The 24,623-nt window shown below is 41.2% G+C and overlaps 1 protein-coding gene across 1 annotated transcript in view; it reads right to left on the minus strand.

The window, feature by feature from the left end:
- LOC124802766 overlaps positions 1–5,944 on the minus strand; it is a 177,057-nt gene extending 171,113 nt beyond the window's left edge. Inside the window, exon 1 of the mRNA XM_047263758.1 lies at positions 5,777–5,944. Coding sequence (XP_047119714.1) covers positions 5,777–5,869 — 93 coding nt within the window. The 5' untranslated portion in view covers positions 5,870–5,944. The remainder of the gene's footprint in view (positions 1–5,776) is intronic.
- Between the last annotated feature and the right edge of the window lie 18,679 nt (positions 5,945–24,623).

The following is a 24,623-nucleotide window of genomic DNA, read 5'->3' on the forward strand; positions in this document are numbered from 1 at the left end:
CATGATGATTCTTTGAGAAAAGATTGCTTTCTTTGAGAAACATCATAATATTTGAGCTCAGAATATGCTCTAAGTTTCTATAACAGAAGTAAATCAGCAAGAATATGCTCTATGTTCCTAAAACAGAAGGAAATCAACAAATTTATTATGTAATTATGTGGACCTGATGTTTTACCCTTTTTGGAAACAAGAGTCACCTGCATTCTTTTCCAACCATGGAGGATGAGTCACTGCACACCGTATGTTCAACAAATATGAGTTAGAAACAGAGATGATGTGACTTACCATACGAAAGCGCTGGCAGGTCGATAGAAACACAGACAGACACATACATACACACAAAATTCAAGTTTTCGCAACAAACTGTTGCCTCATCAGGAAAGAGGGAAGGAGAGGGAAAGACGAAAGGAAGTGGGTTTTAAGGGAGAGGGTAAGGAGTCATTCCAATCCCGGGAGTGGAAAGACTTACCTTAGGGGGAAAAAAGGACGGGTATACACTCGCACACACACACATATCCATCCACACATATACAGACACAAGCAGACATATATTTTGTGTCTGTATATGTGTGGATGGATATGTGTGTGTGTGCGCGAGTGTATACCCGTCCTTTTTTCCCCCTAAGGTAAGTCTTTCCACCGCCGGGATTGGAATGACTCCTTACCCTCTCCCTTAAAACCCACTTCCTTTCGTCTTTCCCTCTCCTTCCCTCTTTCCTGATGAGGCAACAGTTTGTTGTGAAAGCTTGAATTTTGTGTGTATGTATGTGTCTGTCTGTGTTTCTATCGACCTGCCAGCGCTTTCGTATGGTAAGTCACATCATCTTTGTTTTTAAATATATTTTTCCCGCGTGGAATGTTCCCCTCTATTATATAAATATGAGTTAGAACTAGAGCTAATTCAACAGTGCATTAAATGTAAAATCTAACTGTAAATCCATCATGGCTTAGTGCCTTGCTTACTTTAAGTAATCTTAATTCTTAATTTTTTTTCTATGTCATTGCTAGTAACAACAACCATTGTGAATCAGCCGTTGGTATGGGAGTGTCCTTTTCGGATGAATCCATTTTTTGAAAGCTGTATTTAATATTTCTGCTTTATGTCTGTTGACTTCATTTTCACCAGACAGATTCTCAAGAAATCAAATGGAAAGTTTCGACAAGTGCATTGACTGTACTTATGACCAGACATTCCCAGGATTTTATGACAAACATTTCACCTGGTTATGAAAGTGAACATTTTTATAGTCTTCATGTGTGGTCCTTTTTACAGATGCACAAGTTGCTAGTAAGTTTTATCTATCAATTTCCTAGCAGTCCCATGTATAACACAAAAGTAATAGTATTTGTTTTCGTAACATTCTCCAAATGGTGCTGAAGAAGTTGTGTTTGTTGTATTTTATTACTTTACTTTACTTATTCATTACGATTGACGATTATAGCTTCATTCACATTTAACCAAAATTGTTCTGTGTATGCCAAATTTTAATAAGTAAGTTTATGGAGACTGTCTAACTGTTTGACCGAACATCAACACTCTCCTTATTTTCTTGGTGTCCTTTTCGCCTTTGGTGACATCAGACCTGTGACACTATTGTTTCGATCAAGTCTGTCTGAAGCCAGAATATGTAATATACTATTATACTTATACATACTAGTTAATTGAGGCAACTATTAATCTAAGTCCACCAAGCCCGATTCCTCTCGTGCATATTAGATTGCATACATTACATGAATTTGCAATCGTAAATAAAGGCAACCCTCAGTTGTAGAATGGAATGACGACAGTGAAAATTTGTGCCAGACCAGGACTCGAACCTGGATTTCCCACTTATCATGAGTTGTCACCTTAGCATTTTGCTATCTGTGCATGACTCATGACCAGACCCAAACTTCCATGTGTTGTCAACCATGTGTCTATGACCTGTACTCACACATCCATTATGTTTATTCCCGTACAGATCAGACGTTGTATTTGGAAGTTGCTTGCCCGGTATTGGCAGCTAAATACGATACTGCAATGCCTGTGTTATTCTGATTATGACTGATGCAAAGTTCCTTTGGACATGCATGCATGCAGGCACTGCAGTGACTACAGCGATTATGAAATACATTAAATGAATTCACAATTGCGAATGAGGACAACCATCAGCTGTAGAATGGAATGGTGGCAATGAAAATTTGTGTCAGACTGGGACCAGATTTCCCACTTATCATGAGTGGCTGCCTTACCATTTGGCTATCTGTGCATGACTCAAGGCCAGACCTAAATTTCCATTTGCCATCAACCATGCACCTATGACATGCATGCATGCATGTTCAAAGTAAGCTTGCATCGTAATCAAAATAACACAGACACTGCAATTTCATATTTGTTTGCCAATACCGAGCAACCAACTTTCAAGTACAATGTCTGACCTGTACAGATATATACACAATGGATGTACGAGTGCAGGTCGCAGACGCATGATTGACAACATACGAAAGTTTGGATCTGGCCATGAGTTGTGCAGGAATAGCCAAATGGTAGGGCAACTGCCTGCGATAATCGGAAAGTCCAGGTTCGAGCCCTGGCCCAGCACTAATTTTCATTGTCATTTCATTCTGCAGCTGATGGTTGTCCTTAATCGAAATTGGGAATTCATTTAATCTACTTCATGATGGTGGTAGTTGCCGCAGTTCCTGTTCCTTTGGACACGCACGCATGTCCAAGGGAACTTGGCCTCGTAATCAGAATAACACAGGCACTGCAATATCATATCAGATTGCAGTCAGATTCATTTTGTACCTTGTTAAACCCAATGTTTCTGCTTCTTACTATAAACACTCCTCCTCAGAAGTCTAATCTCTCTTTCTGACACACATTCCAAATTTAATGTTTTCATGAGATGAGAGCCAACAACCATTAAGTTGTTAGAAAATGCATTTTAACCATCAGCTGTTTTATTTAATGTGTATGTCATGTACCGGTTTTGGTCATAGACAATCATCACTGGATATAAGACAAAACACATCAGTTAAAAACACTGTGACAACCTTGATGCTGTATCAGCTTAAAAGGAAAAGGGGAAATGTTTTTAATTGGTCTGTTTTACCTTATACCCAGTGCTGATTGTCTATGACCAAAACTGGTAGATGACATATAAGCGTTACATAAAACAGTTGTTGGTTAAAATGCATGTTTTAAAGCACAGTCCACATGTTGTCAAAAGTGTCCCTACTCTCCATTTCAGATTTCAACCATCTCTCAGTTCCTATTACGGTGTGATGATGAATGCTTTCAGTGAGACGCATGAGCTTCGGAATTACTCAGGCAACAATTATTTTTGAGATTCTCACTCCAGAGATTTGCCAACCATTCTGTTGAAACGATTGGTTTAGCTGGCAGATTTTTATACTGGGAGGAGAGGGGGGTTCCAGTGATTTCAACTAATCTAAAAAGAAATTTCATTCTTCACATACTCTGTCACCTGAGTATCTATCTCTTGTGTATCAAGAGTGTAAACTAAACAATATCAAATACAGTGTAGCTGACAGCCCTAGAACTATTTCATAGGTAATACTTCATGTTGACATTATCGGTCGTACCCCTAATGAAACAGTGGGTGTAAATTATCTCGGTGTCCAAATAGATAATAAGTTAAAATAGACACACATGGAAAAACTCATCAGAAAGCTTATTTCAGCATGTTTTGCACTTCATAATATTTTACTGTATTTACCTAAAGACACGGGTGGTGACATATTTTCATTCCCAGTTTTTTGGAATTATCTTATGGAGCAATACACCTAAAGCAAATAAAGTATTTCATTAGTGAAAGCAATCAATAACAATAGTGGCCGAAGTAGGCAACTGCAGATCTTGCAGTTAGGGCTTTTTAAGGGTCTTGAAATTTTTACACTCACTTCTCAGTTCATTTATAGGAATTTGTTGCTGATAATAAAAAGTGGTTACAGCAGAACTGTAATTTTCATGAACATGTTACAAGGCACAAAAATAATTTTCTTGTAGACTTTGCATTCTTCTCTGTGGATTAGTATGAAGCTATTTACTCTGGTGCAAATGTCTTCAACCAAGTTTTCACATAACATACAGCTAGAAATTGGAAATCCCTATGAATTAAGTAAATACCTTATTAGCCACTCCTACAAAATATCCAATAACCTAATTTCAAAAGACTGCATTCTTCTCTGTGGATTAGTATGAAGCTATTTACTCTGGTGCAAATGTCTTCAACCAAGTTTTCACATAACATACAGCTAGAAATTGGAAATCCCTATGAATTAAGTAAATACCTCATTAGCCACTCCTACAAAATATCCAATAACCTAATTTCAAAAGACTGAAAATTTCTTTAAACTGTATAGCAAATAGTAAATGTTGAAAAAGTACATAAAAACTAATAACGTGTTGCAAATAGGTCTTTGTTGATAGAAATGTTATTTTGCACGTATATGTAAATGATGCAAGTAAATTATAAGAGCAGCTGTTAAATGTAACTGAGGAATTTAGATTCAAAAGTTGATACTAACCTTACACTTTACTAAATGGCATTTAGGAGTTGACACTGAGCTTATAAACACAAATAATATTAGTCGATAAAGTGATAGTTTACTGGTCAATACAGTGGGAAAATTTGTTTCTAAGAGAAGTTTTGCTTTAATGTATCCCCTGACCCACTCAATATCTCTGTGGGTTTTCTTCTTGATGATTTTGCGTTCAGGTGGGATGTAGATCACATTACATAAAACGCAATGGATAAATAGAAGTTACACGCTAAGGTTCCTTTAGAAAAGTTCACCATACATTAGATTTTCTTTCAAAGTGATATAATTGTGCTCCGTAAGTAAGGTTAACCTTATCGCTTTACTGAGAATTAAAAAACGAACAAATCTGTGTCAACAGCATGTTATGCTGCTCTCTGTCACCATTCAACAACAAGGTAGAGTAGTTTCTTTTTAAGAAGACAGAGGCATTATAGTATGAATTCACGGTTAATGAAAACATGAAATAAATATGCAAGAAGTACCAGTGTTTACTATATTTAAAACGGATAAGTTTAAGAAAACATAAGAAGCTAAGGATACTAAGGGCTAGTGATACACTAGGTTGCAGATGTATGTTACTCATCTCTACCGGACCCAAACAATTTAGGAAATAAAAGGTACAACACATTAGAAGGCAGCAGATTCGATAGTTGTAATAAGATGCGTCATTATCACTTAATATTTTTCGTAGTTCATTCAAAATTACTGTACTATTGTCGTTCCCGGTGACTTCAGCTAGGCCACTTTTATTATGAGGAAGTAATGTGTCATGCTTTCCTTCTCGATATTAGGGTCTGCGACGTTAGTAACTATTGTGGTTTCCTTTATTTTACAGATGTCGCAAAACAAGTTTATAAAATGGTGTGTGGTGATGCATCTGAGAACAGAGAGACTACTGTATTCAGTCATCACATGGTGTTATTTCTCTCGCGCCTCAACAAAAAGCGGTACCACAAATGGCCTACATCGATCTCGTCGATCGTATGCTAGTTTACTGATGTATCTGATGTCAAATTTGGTTAAATTTCTTAGTATATTCATGCAGCTTCAGTGTAAGTACAATTGTAATTCCAACATGCTTTATTGCGTGCAGTAGCAATAAATATCCAATACTCAACTAAAGATTTCCGTGTTTTTCATTATACACACGAACTTAGATATTACGCAAAAGTCCGTTTTATTGGAAAAAAGGTAATGTAATCATGCAAATAATTTTTAATTTTCTAACCAAATATCTTCGTTGAATTCTTTCGTTGTTTTTCCTTATTTTTTCGATTCTTTCTTCCAAAAGAGAATCGTCACTTCTTGTCGTCTGTGACATGATTCCCTATGACCAACTTAACCTCACATATTACACCGTAGCGGAGGCACACTCCGCTGTGCTACTTGGCGTTAAATTATGTCTTTGCAACAACGCGCGCTTCAGAGATAACATGTGCCTGGCTTCCACAGGTATATAAAACTTGCACATACATGCATCGCATCCCACCCCCACTCCCTCTTACCGTCAGCACAGGCTGTAGAACTGGCTTCGAGAAAGGCTGCACTCCTACGACCTACTTTACACAACCCAAGTCATAATGTGTACAACGCTTTTAAGGCCACATACTAACTATGTAGTACTGCGTTCATGGAAATACGAGTTATGAACGTTTTGACTTTGATTGTTGTGAAATGTGCAACATCTGGTAAACTGCTTCCCTAGATATCCAAAGGCCACTGATGCGACTGTAAAGGTACGTTTCCTGACTGATTTGTTATTATAGAAAAGATATTTAAGGCTAGTGTGAGAGTGTAAAGCCATATAATGAACTGCATGGATGTAACATGTTAGTACAAGGTGGCGCATTATCCATGGTAAAACTGTATTATTATCAGTTAAATGATATTATTCAGATGCCACATAACTACTATGTCTGAGGATGTGCAAGCAGTAAACGGACACATACAGAGGAATTCCGAGGAAAAGTTGGATGCTTTCCAAGAGACCCTTAGTCATCACTAAGCATCAGAAGAAGAGGACATGACAACATTTGATACTTGTGCAGTTCTGCGAGGAAGCGTTCAAGGTTTTACTCGTCCAAAACTATGTGAAGGTTTGATTCCTAAATTTTTCCCCATTCTATCACATTATTTAATTAATGAACTAAATCTCCTTCTGGGAAGGATCCAAATGATAGAAGGTGTATTGGAAAGCTAGTTATTGATATGAGAAATGAAGACTGATTTGCAAAAAGTGCGATTAAAAGTTTTTCAGATGTGTGTGACAATGTGGATATTACCCCTGTAAGGACAAGTGCTACAATACTGTAATATATGAGTAATTATACTTGTACAGATTATCAGTGGAAGGAATTACAAAACATCAAACCATTGTAAAGATTATGAACATATTGCTTCCCTCCACAGTTCAGCTGAAAATAAATCTAATACGACCTATTTCGATGTGAGATGATATATCGTTCTAATGTAGCTGATTCTAGCTTTTGTCTGTTTTTTTTTTTAATGAGAAACTGCAATGATAAAAAAGCATGAAGTAGAAGTATGTACCAGTTTCAAACATCACCACGCAAAATTCCATGCTGCCATAAAACTCTTGAGATATTTACTTAAAAGGAGGCACTGCATTACCTATTTTTTTAGATTCTTATGAGTGAAATTGCTGCTCGATATAGAGACACCAAGCAAGAATCTATCGAAGCAGCTCCTCAGAAGTATGTTGTTTGTCAAATCAGACACTGAAAAAACAGGTAATGGAATTCTACTGAATTAAGCCAGACTTACACAGTATTTCTACACCTTCACTACTGCAGTGCTCTCAATCAGGTAGCTTCTATACACACAATGAAAAACGATTGTGTGTTGTGCATATAGGGTGCACAAGCACATTCAAACAAAGCTGTATTACAGACCTTATTGTGACAGTATGAACTGTACCAGAAATCAGAATTATAATCAGCATATAATTGAAGAGAGAGTCATCTACAGTACACTGATAGTTTGAAACGTTTTTTGGTGCAACATGCATCCAGAATGTTTTTTCTCATAGAGTAATCTTTTATTTTCACATCTCAGGAGCTGGATATGGCGTATTGCGATGAGATGGAATGACATTGTGAAGGAGGATATTAAATTTGTGCTCTCCATTTTGAGACAGCCAGTTTATGAATGCAGATAAGGACAAAATCGTGTGGAATGTAATGACATCAGGGTTTGATACTCCCAAGAACCCACATCTGTTTCATTCAAATCAAAATTACCCAACGGATCCCCTTTACCTGTATTGAAGAATGGGAAGCAAAAATTGCAATGCTCTGTGGACACCATGGATAGAGGAGAATCGAATGCAGCAGTAAATACATGGCATACAGATTCAATTATAGGGTTTACACTAATTCATTTAGATGTGGCACTCATTTCATCTGAGGCAGAAATAATTAAATAAAATGAAACATACCCGAAAGTACATTCCAAACATGTGGATGTACTTATTAGCATTTCCTTTTGAGCCTAAAGCGTCAGGTTACAATTCACTTTACTTCTTAAAGGATTTTTGATGGTACAAATATGACTTGGTAAATATGAACTGTTTTTGTACATTGCGCCCTGATTCTGTTATTACATGTTAACATTAGCAGGAAGACAGGATATTAGTTTTGTTTTGGAAAATAACAGGGAAATTACACCATTAAAAATAGTAATTTTTCTGTTGATATCATACAACTCCTCTGTTACTACAGAGTAGATGCTTTGAGTACCAGCACTGCAGCCGCTGTCAAAAGATTGCCATTTTCTTGTCCTATAGACTTTCGTGACTGCTGGTCATGGATTGTGGTCCCACTGTAATGCCAGCTTACATTACAGTCAAAAAAGTTAAAAACCGTTTAACTTAATGGCGACGTGAACATCCTCCCATCTCTGTCCACAAGCTTCTGCAGTTGCTACCAGATGAATTCATTAAACAACACATGTCCCCAGTCGTTCATTTATGCATGTGAGTAGTTCGCACCATGGCAAAAAGTGGGCTTTATGTCCAACTAAGTGAAGAAATAACTTTTTAAAGTCGCAATATGTTCTTAAGCTTCCTCATACGAATCTCGTTGTCACTTCCAGCAAACCTAGAATCACTTACATGTATCAAAGCAACACAGCAACATTTCCAGCAAAGCAAGGTATTCAAAAGTGGAAGGTTATTCATGTGTATCTCCACGATTTTAGAAAACAACTACATGAAAAGTTAAAGACAACCAGAAAGAGAAACATATCAGTGAACAGAGCTTGTTTCTAAGTTTTGATTCATAATACACGCCTCAGCATAGTTACAGAGCGCACCAACAAGGGCCAGGCGTATCGAAACCTAGCGTTTTGTGTCCTTGAATCCGTTAAATGTGCATCAGTTGCGATGTTTCAGCGATGATTTAATACAAAAAAGCTCCAACAGGCAAAACAGTCAATGGGAGGTACAAAATATTCTGTAAGATTGGCAACTTAGGTGGTGCGAAGGAAACAGGCTGTATATGATCAGCAGCAGGTAGAGTGGAGTGTGTGCTGGAATCATTCGTCAGGAGCCTGAACAAATCGACAAAACGTGCGAACAGAGAACTACAGATACCACAGTCAACTGTCTGGCATATTCTATGCAAACATCTGGATGTAAAACCATATTGCCTGCAATACTTACATGTGGTGACTACTCGGGACAGTAAGCAATGTTCTGACGTTTCAAATGACTTGCAGCAGCTACTAGAGGAAGACAGTTTTCACAGAAGTAGATTTGTAGTGATGGTGCCACATGGAATTGGTGTGGAAAGGTGAATCATTGTAACGTGCACGTTTGGGGCACAGAACACCCACACATGACTGTGGACCACGTCGCTAATTCATCTAAAGTTAACGTCTTTTCTTCCATGTCCCCTTTAAAAGTTTGTGAACTACTTTTCTTTGTGGAGAAAACTGTAACTGGTTTCGTGTACCTGGACATACTGCAGCAAAGACTTATCGCACAATTACAGCAAGGCAGTGGAGACTTTATTTTAAATAAGACAGCAGTGTACCACACTTTCTGTCAGATGTTCGTGATTACCTCAATACCGAACTGCCTCAGCACTGTATTGCATGTGCCGTCCTCTTCTTGAGTGGCCCCTGCAGTCACACAACTTAGTTGCATGTGATTTCCTTTTCTAGAGTTATGTTAAATATCGTGTGTTCCTGCCTCCACTGGAAGAATTGCAAGGGAGTATAATTAATACAGGCCCTGGTATTAACCATGACTCGTTGGGGCATGTAATGCAAGAGTTTTGACTGTCATATTAACGTTTGCCCTGTAACATGGGTGAAAAGCTTGGAGATATGCTCTATCCACTGGTGTGTCTCTGTTTCCTGCATGTCATGTAGCGTTCATGCAGTCATCTTCTGAAACCACAGAAGAATTTAAGAATAACACCATATTGTAATTGAGAGGATGAGTTTGCAGAGTTATTCATTAATGCAGAAATGTATTTATACTTTAGCGGAATGACAATAAGTTTTTAGTTTGATTATTTAGTGCAAATATTACAATTAAATAGAAATAGGAAATGTATTTCTGCGTCAGAGATTTAAAGCTACTCTTGACGTAAATAAAATCCCTTGTAAATGCAACAGTGTTATTATTGACTCAATCATTGAATGATGGCTGATCCTGCACCATTCTACAAAGTCTGATTACGAAATTAAGTACAGGAAAAGTTATATTTACAGCAACTGTTGCCTCGAAGAACCATGACTAAGGCTAAAAAACAATTCAAACTGTTGAGCGAAGGGCTTTCCTTTCCTATGTACATTCAAAGCATTATAAATAGCAGATGCAGTAAACATATTACACTGGTAATAAAGAGGTCACCAGCTATCCGGTATCACAGTGTTACTTGTAAATTAATGTAAGCTGCGAAGTGTTACATGTCGTTTACGCAAACGACATTTCACACTCCTTGTGTAGTACAAGGAAAGATGATCGTGAGACGATAATATTAGGTAGCGAGTAAGTTGCGAAACATTTACTGAGCAAGTATGTCTGTTTTAGGATGTGCAGACAATTAATGGTGGTTGTGGAATACGTGAAAACGGCAAGAGGTGGCTTGACCATCAAAGAGCAACCACACTCTCCAAGAAGGTAAACAAAAGACGAGAACTTTTTGTGACAAATGAAATATAGTGTAATCTGGATTGTCGTGCTGAGCCTTCGACGAGCTTGTATTATGAAACGTTGTGTTCTACTCAAATTCACGAGTCACGCTAATGATCTGTACACCCATTCAAGGAAATATGTGTTTGTAAAAGGAAAGTAGTGGACATGATTTCTCGTGATATGAGTAGCAATTATCTTTTTTTGCTCCAGTAACAGCTGCAGAACATGTAGTAGTCAAGCCTTTCTTCAGCTGTACATGGGGTTTCAGAAGCACTGATTAACAGAACCTCTACTTCAAGAGAATCAACCATGGCGACCAGATTAAAAGAAAAAGGTAAAAACATCAGATATTAAGTTGGGTGACAGATCTAATGAAATTTTCTGACTCAGCTTCAGCTAGAGTGTGTTAACTGTAAGACGGCAGAGTTGTGAGGCAGTTGCAGTGCTGGCACTACAAATTGCGCGTCATGCTTACACGAAAGCTGACGAAAGGCTTGGAAGTAAAACTCGCTTTAAATGTTGTCCGTAAACGAAACTGAAATCGTCATGTACATTAATATATATATAGATGTTTGTCTACTATGCGCTCACAAACCATTCATCCGATTGCAATGAAACTTTGGTGAATTGTTCTCCGAACGACCGAAAAGAGTAATAGACGTTTCAATGCGTAGCGCAGTTGATTAGGAAAAGGCTTGTCATGCAGCGCACCCGGGTACGATTCCCATTACTCGCAATTTTTTTCATTCCCCGCAATGTTAAACTATTAATTATAAAATTTAAATATACTTAAACACGCAATATAATTTTGCGAGCATCGCTACGTAATACTGGCTTCCTTCTAACCGTAGGCCTATCGGTAGGGGTTGTTGGCGACTCCCGAGATTGGCCAGCAACTGCCTCTTCACTCATTTTGATTATGTTTAGCACAGCTGCACAATAAAAACACACACAACAGTACAGCGCGAAACAATAACGAAGCAGACGACAATGGCTACCTTCTACAACACAGTTAGCTATGTAATGTTGGCAGCAGTCGAAACTGCGTGCCTACCGAAGCCTCCCGACGTTTACCGACTTCTACTGATTCAGAACTAGGGAGAGGTCTGCCATCTAAAAGTTTCCACGCTGTACAAGGAGCGAGCCAGCAACTACATAAAACACTAAACCAACAAGAAAAACACTTCGTTTCGCGACCATGGCAGTATGCAGAGCATTGGAGCAACGGGAAGAAAATGGAACACTATAAATTTGTAAACTCTTGAAATTGAATGAGTGAAAAATTTCGGCGTTGCTATTAAAAACAACGATTAAACAAAATGAGAAACTACAAGTGAATGGATGTAAAACTGAGTAACGTTCTGTTAAGAAGAAATCGAAAAGAAATATTGGAACACTTCACGAAATCTGAAGACAAGTCATACAATTATGGTACAAGTATTATGGCAACTTCAGTTAAATCTATGTGCCAAGTAAACCACGTCGACACATGCATATAAGAATTTTTTTATTATGATGAAGTAATTTTTCGGTGGGTTTGTAGGAAAAGTTTGCAGTGGGATCAGAGAAGAAGATTTCGAATCTTGACATCGGTGGGGGTGCAGTAGTACCTAGACAACGCTGCAGGGATGCTGCTGTATGACACAGTGAAGTCCACCTATCGCTGTAATTGAGACACTGGCTGCGCCAGGTGATGCAACTCATCGTGTTACATCGCCACAAACATGCGGTTGCATTGGCCACAGGATAAGAGTGCAGTTCATTGGAAAGGGTAAGGTGTTCAGAAAATATAGAAATCCATTTTGAAAACTTGTTTTTGTCTAGACAGTGACACAGTGTTTCACTGTTGTTGTGCTTAATAAAATAATAGAGAATATTTGCATTGTATGACAGTCATTAGTAGATGAATGACTGCATAGGCTCCAGAATAGGCCAAAGAATTTTGCAACAAATATCTAACAAAATGAACTCCAAATTTAAGGAATTATCTGACAAAGTAAATTCTAATGTTAAGAAACGATCTTACAAACTCGATTCTAATATTAAGGAGTTGTCTGGCAAAGTAGATCCTAATATTAAGGAACAATCTGACAAAGTAGAGTCTAAAAATAATGAACTGTCTGTCAAGGTAGAAAACACGAAAGAAGAACTAAAATTAGAGATAACAAAACATATCAAACAGGAAATAGAAGCTAAATTAATTAACATTGCAAGTTCTTTGACCCAGTTGCTTCAGGAGTTGGGGGATAAGATCAATAACCAATGCAATTTAGTTAATGAGAAAATTAAAGAGCGAATCTCAGAGGCGAATGAATGTGTAACTGTTTTAGAACGACTGCAAAGAATTTAGAGAACTAGCTAACACACTTTAGTTAATGAGAAAATTAAAGAGCGAATCTCAGAGGCGAATGAATGTGTAACTGTTTTAGAACGACTGCAAAGAATTTAGAGAACTAGCTAACACACTTGAAACGTTATCGAATTTGGAGGAACGATTACATGAATTGGTAAATTCTACCATACAAGAGAAAGTAGAATCGCTTAATTCTAAAACTCTTTCTAAGGAAGGTGGCGCTGAAGAACATGAATGTTGGTCAAAGTATGTTAAACTTTATCCTATTAAACAAGCATGTACCAATACAGTAATGCATTGCTTGCAAGAGTATTTTCAAGTTGTGGTTAAACCACATTGTCTATTATAACTGGTAATGGCGCACAATTTATTAGCCAAAATTTTAAGTTATTCTTGGCTTGGGAAGGGGTAAGACATGTAACTATATTCGAGTATCTCCATGGACCTTATTCAACCTCTTGTGGACGTTTCCCACTGTCTCGTTTTCACAGCACAGGAATTCTACGACAGCACGTTGCTTCTGACGAACGTCAAGTGTAGCCATCTTGAAGACATGCTGTGATGGCGCCACTCACGGGAACAGGTTGAACTAAGTTTTAAAACAAGCGGGAAGGATGTATCTACGCACTGTAAAACTTTCACACATGCAGAATGAAAACTGTATTTTTACAAAAATTGTGTGCATTTCTTTTGCAGTGACCCTCGTACATTTACTGAGGATGAATAAAGTACTAAACTGTAACTTTTCTTTACCATATCTTTGTTGGAGTATGTCGTATCGATTTCCATATAGTCTGCAGGTAACTGAACTACCATTAAACGCAGTTATTCTGTAAATTTCAAACCAGGCAAACGGTGTGTTGAAAGCAGTGTATATTGTGCTGAAATCAGAGAATTTCTGTTAGAAGTAGTCTCTGTTGCGCCGATACCAGATTAAGAGAAAAATTTGTGAGGAGGTGTAGTGGAACACTGCATTAGCCACTGGTCGCCAGTAAGCATCGTGCCCCGACATCTGTGTTAAGGCAACAGGCTTGTGAAATTATTACAAGATGGGCTACCCTCACTCAGCGTAACTTACCAGTACAGCATTAATGCATGGTGCCAGCAAGGCAATCTTGCCAGCATTGGGGTTTCAGTGGTGTTGCCCAATATGTGACCAGCACTGGCGCATTGGCACAACAATTGCGTTGCTATCAGGTATAAATAACTCTTGATTTTATAGCAGAGTCATTCACAGTCCAGCAGTACCACCAGCATGCTGGGCCTACATCAGCTGCTGCTTTGAGACCCTGCCAAAGTAACTGCTTCCTGCACTAAGTGCGCCCACTGGACTTGGAGCCACAGTGAAGTAGGTCTGCCGGTCAACTCCAGCAACATCCAGACTCCCGCTAGGAGACAGTAGGACGTAGCACCCACCTCCTAACAACTCAGTGGGCTTGCCCCTTGACGGCCACCTTGGCTGCCAGGCTGCTGTAACTCATTAAAGCAAGATTCCGGTACATGATGCTGACATTGGTGTTGTGGCTCACACAGTAAAGGTGTGGGCACAGAGCCCGGTACCGAATTGGCAAAGCAGGGCGCCAGTACATATTGCAGCCATCTGGACGGACGCTAGTCGCCAGATGACTGACTACTGGCCCACTCCTGTGGGGCAGGAATGTGATTGCTTCCCCACCATGCCGCAAAACCAATGTATAAGTTGGAAATAAAGTGTTAATTTAGACAGTCACTTCTTTTTGGGCAACATCATCATGCCATCCAGTATCACCCCTTGGCCACCCAGCCCCCTGACAACTTGGTCACCCCACGCCACTCCTGAGTTTGGCTACAAAGTGGGGGCAGGAGTTCTGACATCGCCTTCAGTGGGCATAACAGTGTGCATCATCCACACAGTGCAAGGTCTGAATCGTGATCTGCAGTATCAGTGTGGCGGGGTGAGTCGAGAAACTTTATTTTCTATGTGTGTGGCAGGCATGAGATCTGAGAGAAAGTGTTATGTTAACTTGAATGTTACTATGTTTAGACCATAAGAACCAGCTGATCTGCCTGAATTATGTGGGAACAGTAAATGTTGAGACTCTACGTGTTTGACAATAAGGTGCAAGGTGTAACTGTTTTCTTTCTGCGAGTTGGTAATTACTATGTATTTGTATTCTGTATGAATGAAGGACAGAGGTGTTGGAATGGCAGAGTCAAAGATACAGAGTATCACTGGGCCAAAGGCACTTCAGGCATTAGTTAATGAGGCATCGTGATGGGGAACAGAAAATCGGTCTTGCTTAGTATGATAGCAGCTGGGTATGAGGACTTAGTGTTGCTCAAGCCACCCAATCTTGTAATAGACCCAGCTGCCACTAAGCTAATCAGTCCACTTTAATGGAATGTCGTCTGAGGATGTGATGTTGTTCGTGGAGGACCTAACTATTATTGGGGGTTAATTAGATAACCAGTTGTTGCGTGGAGCGAAGTTACATTTAATGGGGGAGATTAAGACTTTTGTGAGATGCATGGATGTGCTGAGCAGTTGATGTGTTTGAGCAGCTGAAACAGGGGCTTCTGCAGAGATATAAGATGCAGAACAGAGCAAGCTCCTTTTGGGAGCAATTGAACACTATTAAAATGAGGCAACGGGAAACTGGAAGATTTTGCCGACAGAATAAGAAAAGTGAATATACAAACATATGAACTGACTTAGAGTGATGAAGCGAATAAATTGTTGCTGCAGGAGACCGAACGGAGGGCGTTCGATGTTTTCCTATGGGGTCTGCCACAGGATATGACGATGATGTTTGGTTCGAGGGGTGCTCAGCTGCATGGTCATCAGCGCCCACACAAGGTCGTAATATTTACAAAGTCCAACTTTTTTACACAGTCCAATCTAGCCACTGTCACGAATGATGATGACGATGAAATGATGAGGACAACACAAACACCCTGTCCCCGAGTAAAGAATATCCCCACTCCGGCCGGGAATCGAATCCAGGGCCCTGTGATCCAGAGGGAGCAACGCTAGGCAGTAGACCACGAGCTGTGGACACCACAGGATATGTCTAGGAGGTGCATACAGGGTCGCCTAAGGAACTCTATTCAGCTGTAAGATCAGCAACAGACTTGATGAAATTAATGTGCTGGCGAGTGTGAGATAGGCATTATGTATTGTCTGCAAATGTGAAGTGTTGCAATTGTGGGCATACAGAATATGTACAGAAATAGTGTTGCCACCCTCAGTGGAATAGGAGTGGAATGTGTCATCAGCAGCACTATGGCAACACTAGTAGTTTGGACCAGGAGGGCACAAGCAGCCATTAAATGCAAGAGGGAACCTGAAGTCTACTGAAAGGCAAAGCCATTGAAGTCAGACACAACAAAATATGTATGCAATAACGAAATGTGCAATAGTGAGTGCCTTGAAGGGCAGGAAATATAAGTTTTTATTAGATGCAGGGGCACATGCATCGGTAGCTAGTAGGGACCTAGTGGGTTCGAGATGATGGGACCCGCCATATTATATGTTATGTGGATGGAGGATAATGATATAAGACCATGGAGGTCGGTGGAAACAGATTTTTGGTTGGAGACAGTATATGGAAGTAGTGCCTCATGTAAGCAAGGGCTACAGCATGATCCTGGGCTTAGAAGCTTTGCTTCAAAATGATTCCATAATTGACCTGCAGCGACGTGTAATGCAATTTTATGGGAAAACATCTCACCATGGGGGTGCAATCACCAATGTATATTTGCTGCAAGGCGTGTACACCGTTTTGGGCTATACGATTACACACTGTACAAATAAATAGAGTCTTGACTTGCATAACTGTGTGCCAAGTGGCACCAGGAAGTTGAGTTGGGTATGTGTGGAGCAAGACTTACTAATCGATTTTTTATGCATAATAGAACTGCTGGAAGGAAATGAAGTTTTAGATTCAGCGTGTTGATGGGTAAAAGGTGTGTCATACAATTGTGGGAGTAATATAGTGGGAAGGTAGTACCGGTACCTGCCAAAATCGACAGTTTTGGCGCCGAAAAAGTAGAGATGACAAGGGGGATATTGATAACATGATTTGACATTCCAGAGGACGAGGATTGCGGCACAGAAGATGTGAGCCATATAAAGCCTCAGGGCTGTATTACAGAAGAAGGTGGAGCATCTAAAGGGGGTGCAGAGAACACAGGTGGAGTGCAGAGAACACAGGTGGAGGAGCTGATGATGGAATATTAGAGTCCATTCTTTCCTCGTGTTCAGATGTCTGTTGTCTGTTTGTTCCACTGCAAAACACAGAATTCCAACAGCAAATGAAGCACTGGTGTGCCAAAATCCATACAGAATACCTTGGTGTTTGCAACTGATTCTGTGAAGTATACTAACCAGCAATTGGCTGTTGGGATAATAGAAGATAGTAATAGTCCGTGGGAAGCAAGAATTGTGATTGTCTAAAAAGTCCTAGGACAGTTCAAAGAAACACAGATTTTGCTGCGATTACCAACAGTTTAAAAGTAAAATTATAACAGATGCATACCCCACATCCAACATTGCAGAGACAATTGATAACTTGGGGCAGTACTGGTATTTCTCTACCATGGATTAAAAAAGGGATTCCACAGTTGAAGATGGCTCTGGTGGATCAGCCAATGACAGATATTTCGTTACCATCAGGCCATTACCAGTATTGCAGGATGCTATTTGGGCTGAAGAATGCTTGTGCGAAATTTCAGCGTTTGTTGAACGGAGTGTTTAATGGACTGAAAGCTTGCCAGAATCTAGTTTGTCTGGGCAATATAACTGTGTTCTCAAAAGGCACAGGAGGACATGGAAAACGTTTAACAGAAATATTGTGAGCTGCACATCAGACGTTGAGTAAGGAGAAGTGTCGTTTTATGTTGGAAGAAGTAAGTTATTTAGTGGACATCATTAGCAAAGAGGGGATGAGAAAGGAGCCAGGACTGGTATATGCAGTATGAGATTTTTCAGTGCTAAGGAAGAGTAAAGTGTTAACAGTCATTCTAGGGTATTTCAGAATACTATAGGATGTTTTTAAGGGGGTTCACTGATGTAGTGCAACCACTCACGCAATTACTGAAAAAGGCTTTGAAATTTGTGTGGCCAGAGGACTGACAGGGAGCATTCGAAGTACTGAAGAGAGTTTTGTAATCATGTCCAGTGTTGATGTTAATGGATTACCTGAGGGAGCTACATCGTTTGGTGAAGCATATAATTATGCTCTTGGATGTGTTCTAATTCAGGAGATCAAAGGTAAGAAACACCCTATTCATTTTGCATTGTGAGAATTTAACAGGACCGAGAAAAACTATTCGACCTCAGATGAGAAACAGTTAGCCTCATATATGTGTTCGTCAGGATAGAAGTCAGGAGCGGAGGGCGTTGTAAAATGAAAATTAATTGAGTGGAAGGACCCAGTTTATTCTTGTAATGATGGTACAGTGGTGCCTACGTAGGGCTGAGCAGCCCCAAGAGGGGTTGCCGTCTGCTCATCAGAGAGGCAGAGGCTAGAGGAGCGACTACTCGGGGCCGAGGTCAGAAGCTAAGAGAGCGCGGAGCTGTTTCCAAGCCGCCCTCGCCGCTCCCGGCCACGTCCCCACGTGATCACACGATTAGTCTCTGATTGGAGGATTGATTCCGCCAATGCACTTTGCTAGTAGCGTACCTCCGTCAGCGCAACCAACCCGTGGGACTTGAGTCTGACCGAGGAGCACGTGGCAGGAATGTGCCGACCATGGTCTTCCGGCCAGCACCTTCCACCACTGTATGCCCAAGCCAGCTACGGCCGAACATTATGCATTGAAAATTTATTTAAATAAAATGTTGTCGGCAATGATCCCTCTTGGGGATCTCCTCCCTGCACATATGGAGTGACACATTTTTAATTTTACTTTTATTGGAAGAAGATTTAAATGGTGTCCAATCATGCTGTTTCGAAATGATTTTAGGGTTGGAGGATCCACCCACCAGATTAACGAGATGTGCATTATGACTCAGTGAGTTTGGCTATGAAATAGTTCACAAGCCAGGAATGCAAATGCATTAAGCAGGAATGTAGTGGTAGTATCAGAATGTATTAGTGCAGCTCTGGAAAAAAAGTAGTTCCAATTTGGGCCGCCACATGCGAATCTAGCGCTGTACAACATCTTATTGATGTCACCGGTGCTCATACTCTGTGCCGGACCGAGACTCGAACTCGGGACCTTCGCCTTTCGTAGGCAAGTGCTGTACCAACTGAGCTGCCCACCCACGACTCACGCCCCGTCCTCACAACTTTACCTCTACCTCGTCTCTTACCTTCCAAACTTTACAAAAGCTCTCCTGCGAACATTGCAGAACTAGCACTCCTGAAAGAAAAGATTTTGTGGAGACATTGCTTAGCCACAGCCTAGGGGATGTTTCCTGAATGAGATTTACACTCTGCAGCGGAGTGAGTGCTGATGTGAAACTTCCCGGCAGATTAAAACTGTGTGCCAGACCGAGTATCGAACTTGGCACCTTTACCTTTTGCGGGCAAGTGCTCTACCATCTGAGCTACCCAAGCACGATTCACGCCCCATCTTTACAGCTTACAATAGTAGCTCACGAGGGTGAGGCGTAATTTAGGCTTGGCACACTGAATCCACCACTGTAGAACGCTAGTGTAATGACTTCGGTGCCGCTGGAGCTGTTGCCATGTTATGTTCACCTGCTCTTCGAGTTAGGCATCCTGCAGAAGGCTGACATTCAATTTCCAGTAGCCTTTCCCACGGTAAATTTGCTGGCGTTGTAAGTTAAGGTAACACTGATATGCACAATTGTTGGAGATGTTGACAGGAGCTATGTCAGAATTCACAGTGTGTCGCTGGAGGGCATCGGACACATAGATCCTATCCAGCCGACTGGCAGAATGACTGGTTACAAAGGTGTACACTACCCGTTCACCATGCAGTTGTTCCCATGTATCGTGAAGACGCATGCCATGAATTAAATGTTCAAGTTCGATACATCTGTTCATGTTAGGAGTTGGGTCTCTGTCGTTAAGCACACGATTGAAGTCACCACCATGGATGAGATGTGCACGATAAGCGCTAAGAAGAATGGGAACCTCGTTTTTATAAAAGTTTGAACGATCTCTCTTATGAGTGCTACCTGAGGGGGCATACACATTAACAATCTGCACACCATTCACTCGAAGAGAAATGTCACGACCACTAGACAGCTGCTGCATGTACGTAATGGGTACACCATCGTGCAGAAGTATGGCAGTGCCTACAGCATCCTGGATACTGATGTTATCAATAAGAATGTAACTGGGCACTTCTAAGACTGTGACAACCTCCTGCGGGAGGGCAATGTCAACGCTGGTACCATACAAGAAATCAGTTAGCGAATGGAGTTTCGCCACACTTTGAATCCTATTCATATTAAGTGTGGTAATATTGTAGGTTTGGCTGTCGCACATGATGGCTCAGAGGACAATGAGCTCTGAGTGTTGGGATCGTCCTTCTCGACGGCTTTGAAACAAGCTCGTTGGTAACATCTGGAGTATGAGGGGAAATGTCAAAGCCATAACAGGTCAGGGAGTGGAAAGTTCGCAGCACGATGGTCATGCGCAAGAGCAGCTACTGCTGCATCTCCTCGTCCTGCTGCCACCATGGCTCATTGCTGTCGGGGTGCTGCGCAGTGTACGCGACGCCCTGCCCTTAACCGCCGGCTGAGTCTGTCAACGTGGACTCATCTGCCTGGCCACCATGCGGGGCTGCGACTGACTTCAGCGAGTTCCTGTGGGAGCGCTGCTGCAGCTGCTCGCTGCTCTGCTCACTCTTCCTCTTAGCCGTTAAGCCGTCGGCACACGTACCGTGCAACTGAACGTTGAGCGTTGAGCGTGCCGAGTTTCTGACGTCATAGCGTGGAATAACACGCTCGGGAGTCTTTCCGAACGTGCAGAGCAATATCTGGCATGTCAGATATGCTGAGTGTGCGTCTGAGCTTTGACCAATGAGATGGCACAACGCCATCTACGTCACAAGCACGCCGTCTCCTGTCAGTACAGAGTTGTAAGGCGCCATATTGGCATTCATTTCAAGCCTATATGTGTGTATGCCGTTTCTGAGCAAATTGAGAATCACTGGAAAACCCATTGTTAACTGTGTGATTCGTTCCAATAAAATAATGATTCATTCCAACAAAATAATGAGAAACATCTTATTAATGGCAAAAGAATTTTTGTAACTTGCGTATTATGAGAGTAGGCTATTTGAAGGCAGCAACACACTGAAGATCCACTCAAAACTCATTGTTCTTGGTACAATTTGTTATAATTTAATTTCAATTTGGAACATATCTACAATTAAGGTTTTCAGCAAGGGGTAACATAATATAGTTACTTGTCAGCGGAGTGATACTGGTTTAGCATAATAAGTAGCGTCACTGACCTATATCGTTATGTGTTGGAGCGGTGGTTCGCGTCTTGACACTAACAAATTTTTTTTCCTGTTATTCACGTTTTTATTAGGTTCTGATACTCTATTGTTAGTTTAATGTAAGTATATACTATAATATTAGATGAAATATAAATATAAGTTCACCTTTTTTCGAGGGGTGACTTTGTTCGATTGGCTTAATCTACAGGACAGCTTGTGCTACTTGTATGAATATATTTTGCACCTTTTTCTCTTGAGTTTCGGAATTCACGTGTTGCAAAGATTCTGCTACTGGGTAAGAGCAGTGATCAAGTAAGACTGACCTTGGGTTTTTACTAAAATGTGGGAATAATGAAATAAAGTTTATCTTATGCGGAGAAGTATTCCAAATTTTTAACACACTGTTCGTAATTGTACTTTTATAAGCCTGTGTCCTTATTGATTGGACATGGTACTTTCCTTTTCGTGGACGATGGAGGAAATGTGCGTTTTAATAGAGCTAACATGCGAATTTTACGTGCGCCTTTGAGTAAACAGTGTGATTTACGAGCTAGAAACATCCCTCAACTGCCGCCGCAGTGCATTGCGATCGCATGTACCACGTTGGGACCCACGTACCGTATGCACAAGTCGCATCGTTCCTGAGTGTTCAGCAGCGCGTTGAACTTGGCACACTCAACGTTAACGTTCGACAGCATGGTCCGTGCGCCGACGGCCTTCTACATCTACATCTACATTTACACTCCGCAAGCCACCCAACGGTGTGTGGCGGAGGGCACTTTACGTGCCACTGTCATTACCTCCCTTTCCTGTTCCAGTCGCGTATGGTTCGCGGGAAGAACGACTGTCTGAAAGCCTCCGTGCGCGCTCTAATCTCTCTGATTTTACATTCTTGATCTCCTTGGGAGGTATAAGTAGGGGGAAGCAATATATTCGATATCTCATCCAGAAACGCACCCTCTCGAAACCTGGCGAGCAATCTACACCGCCATGCAGAGCGCCTCTCTTGCAGAGTCTGCCACTTGAGTTTATTAAACATCTCCGTAACGCTATCACGGTTACCAAATAACCCTGTGACGAAACGCGCCGCTCTTCTTTGGATCTTCTCTATCTCCTCCGTCAAACCGATCTGGTACGGATCCCACACTGATGAGCAATACTCAAGTATAGGTCGAACGAGTGTTTTGTAAGCCACTTCCTTTGTTGATGGACTACATTTTCTAAGCACTCTCCCAATGAATCTCAACCTGGTACCCGCCTTACCAACAATAAATTTTATATGATCATTCCACTTCAAATCGTTCCGCACGCATACTCCCAGATATTTTACAGAAGTAACTGCTACCAGTGTTTGTTCCGCTAGCATATAATCATATAATAAAGGATCCTTCTTTCTATGTATTCGCAATACATTACATTTGTCTATGTTAAGGGACAGTTGCCGCTCCCTGCAGCAAGTGCCTATCCACTGCAGATCTTCCTGCATTTCGCTACAATTTTCTAATGCTGCAACTTCTCTGAGTACTACAGCATCATCCGCGAAAAGCCGCATGGAACTTCCGACACTATCTACTAGGTCATTTATATATATTGTGGAAAGCAATGGTCGCATAACACTCCCCTGTGGCACGCCAGAGGTTAGTTTAACGTCTGTAGACGTCTCTCCATTGATAACAACATGCTGTGTTCTGTTTGCTAAAAGCTCTTCAATCCAGCCACACAGCTGGTCTGATATTCCATAGGCTCTTACTTTGTTTATCAGGCGACAGTGCGGAACTGTATCGAACGCCTTCCGGAAGTCAAGAAAAATAGCATCTACCTGGGAGCCTGTATCTAATATTTTCTGGGTCTCATGAACAAATAAAGTGAGTTGGGTCTCACACGATCGCTGTTTCCGGAATCCATGTTGATTCCTACATAGTAGATTCTGGGTTTCCAAAAACGACATGATACTCGAGCAAAAAACGTGTTCTAAAATTCTACAACAGATCGACGTCAGAGATATAGGTCTATAGTTTTACGGTACTCTGTTCCCTCTCAGCACTCAGTAGTGCCTTCAGGTGTTTGGTCTGTTCACGAATGCGTTCTTGCCTCACGGTGTTCTCTCAGCGCACTGAGCAAGAAGATTGACGTTCAGTCTTGGTGCCACTTTCTGACATGTGTATGGGTCTCAAATCATTCGAATTTTGCTCTTTGCTACTATTCCTTTTGCTTCTCCTTCGGCAGCCTTTCTTCGTTTCTGCTGCAGTCTCTGCCAATAGGGGTGGTTCAGGCAAACCGATTGGCACCCGCTCGTGCATCTCACACGCTTAGTTTCAGAGGTGGCTGGCGCATCGTTGGTATCCGGCGGTAACTGTCCCGCCGAGGATGACGTGGCCGAATCGACGTCCGTCCTACAGTGAATGTCTTTGGCATTGCATTCCACCTGAACTGGCATCTCCGCCTCGTTAACATGTTCCGGCTGCCGGGGTTGTGGTATAGTCCCCACGACTACCTCACTCAATAGCGGAACGAGCCTTTAACTACTGTCTGCAGGGCGTTCCCATGGAAGCTGAAATGGATTTCGACATGTGCAGTTCATCCGCAGATGTTCTGTTGAACGGCAGATCAAACAGGTAGGGGGTTGTCCAACGTAAGTTACCTGTGCGCAACAGCCGCCAATGACAACATACGAAGGTATATGGTTTTTTAAGTCTACACATACACTTCGCACCCCGCTGTTAACTTGGTAGCGATATGCACTCGTCCATTTTTCATTGGTAACTGACAAAACAACGCCGTACAGCGACAGAGAAAGTGCAATCAGGTCATTAGGGCACTCAGGTGGCACATTAAATACCCTGACGGTTCTCACTCCGTATCCCGAAGGCAGGATTTGGACATTACTAACACTGCCATCATTATGACAAAATGGTCTCACGGCAGCATGTTCCTCAACGAATTTCTCATAAGTGTCACTCGAAATAAATTTGACAAATAGCGTGTACTGCACAAACTTCAAATGGAACGTGTTGACTGTATCCTCAGGCAATTTCAAATCCTCAAAAATCCGCTCATGAATTTCAAACGCCGTCGGTCGCAATGCAACGTGATCGAAAACGCACTGAACGCTGTTCGCTCTGTTAATTGTCGACCTCGTACTTACAACAGTTA

Source organism: Schistocerca piceifrons, chromosome 6 (assembly GCF_021461385.2).
Source record: "Schistocerca piceifrons isolate TAMUIC-IGC-003096 chromosome 6, iqSchPice1.1, whole genome shotgun sequence".
Taxonomy (NCBI): Eukaryota; Metazoa; Arthropoda; class Insecta; order Orthoptera; family Acrididae; genus Schistocerca; species Schistocerca piceifrons.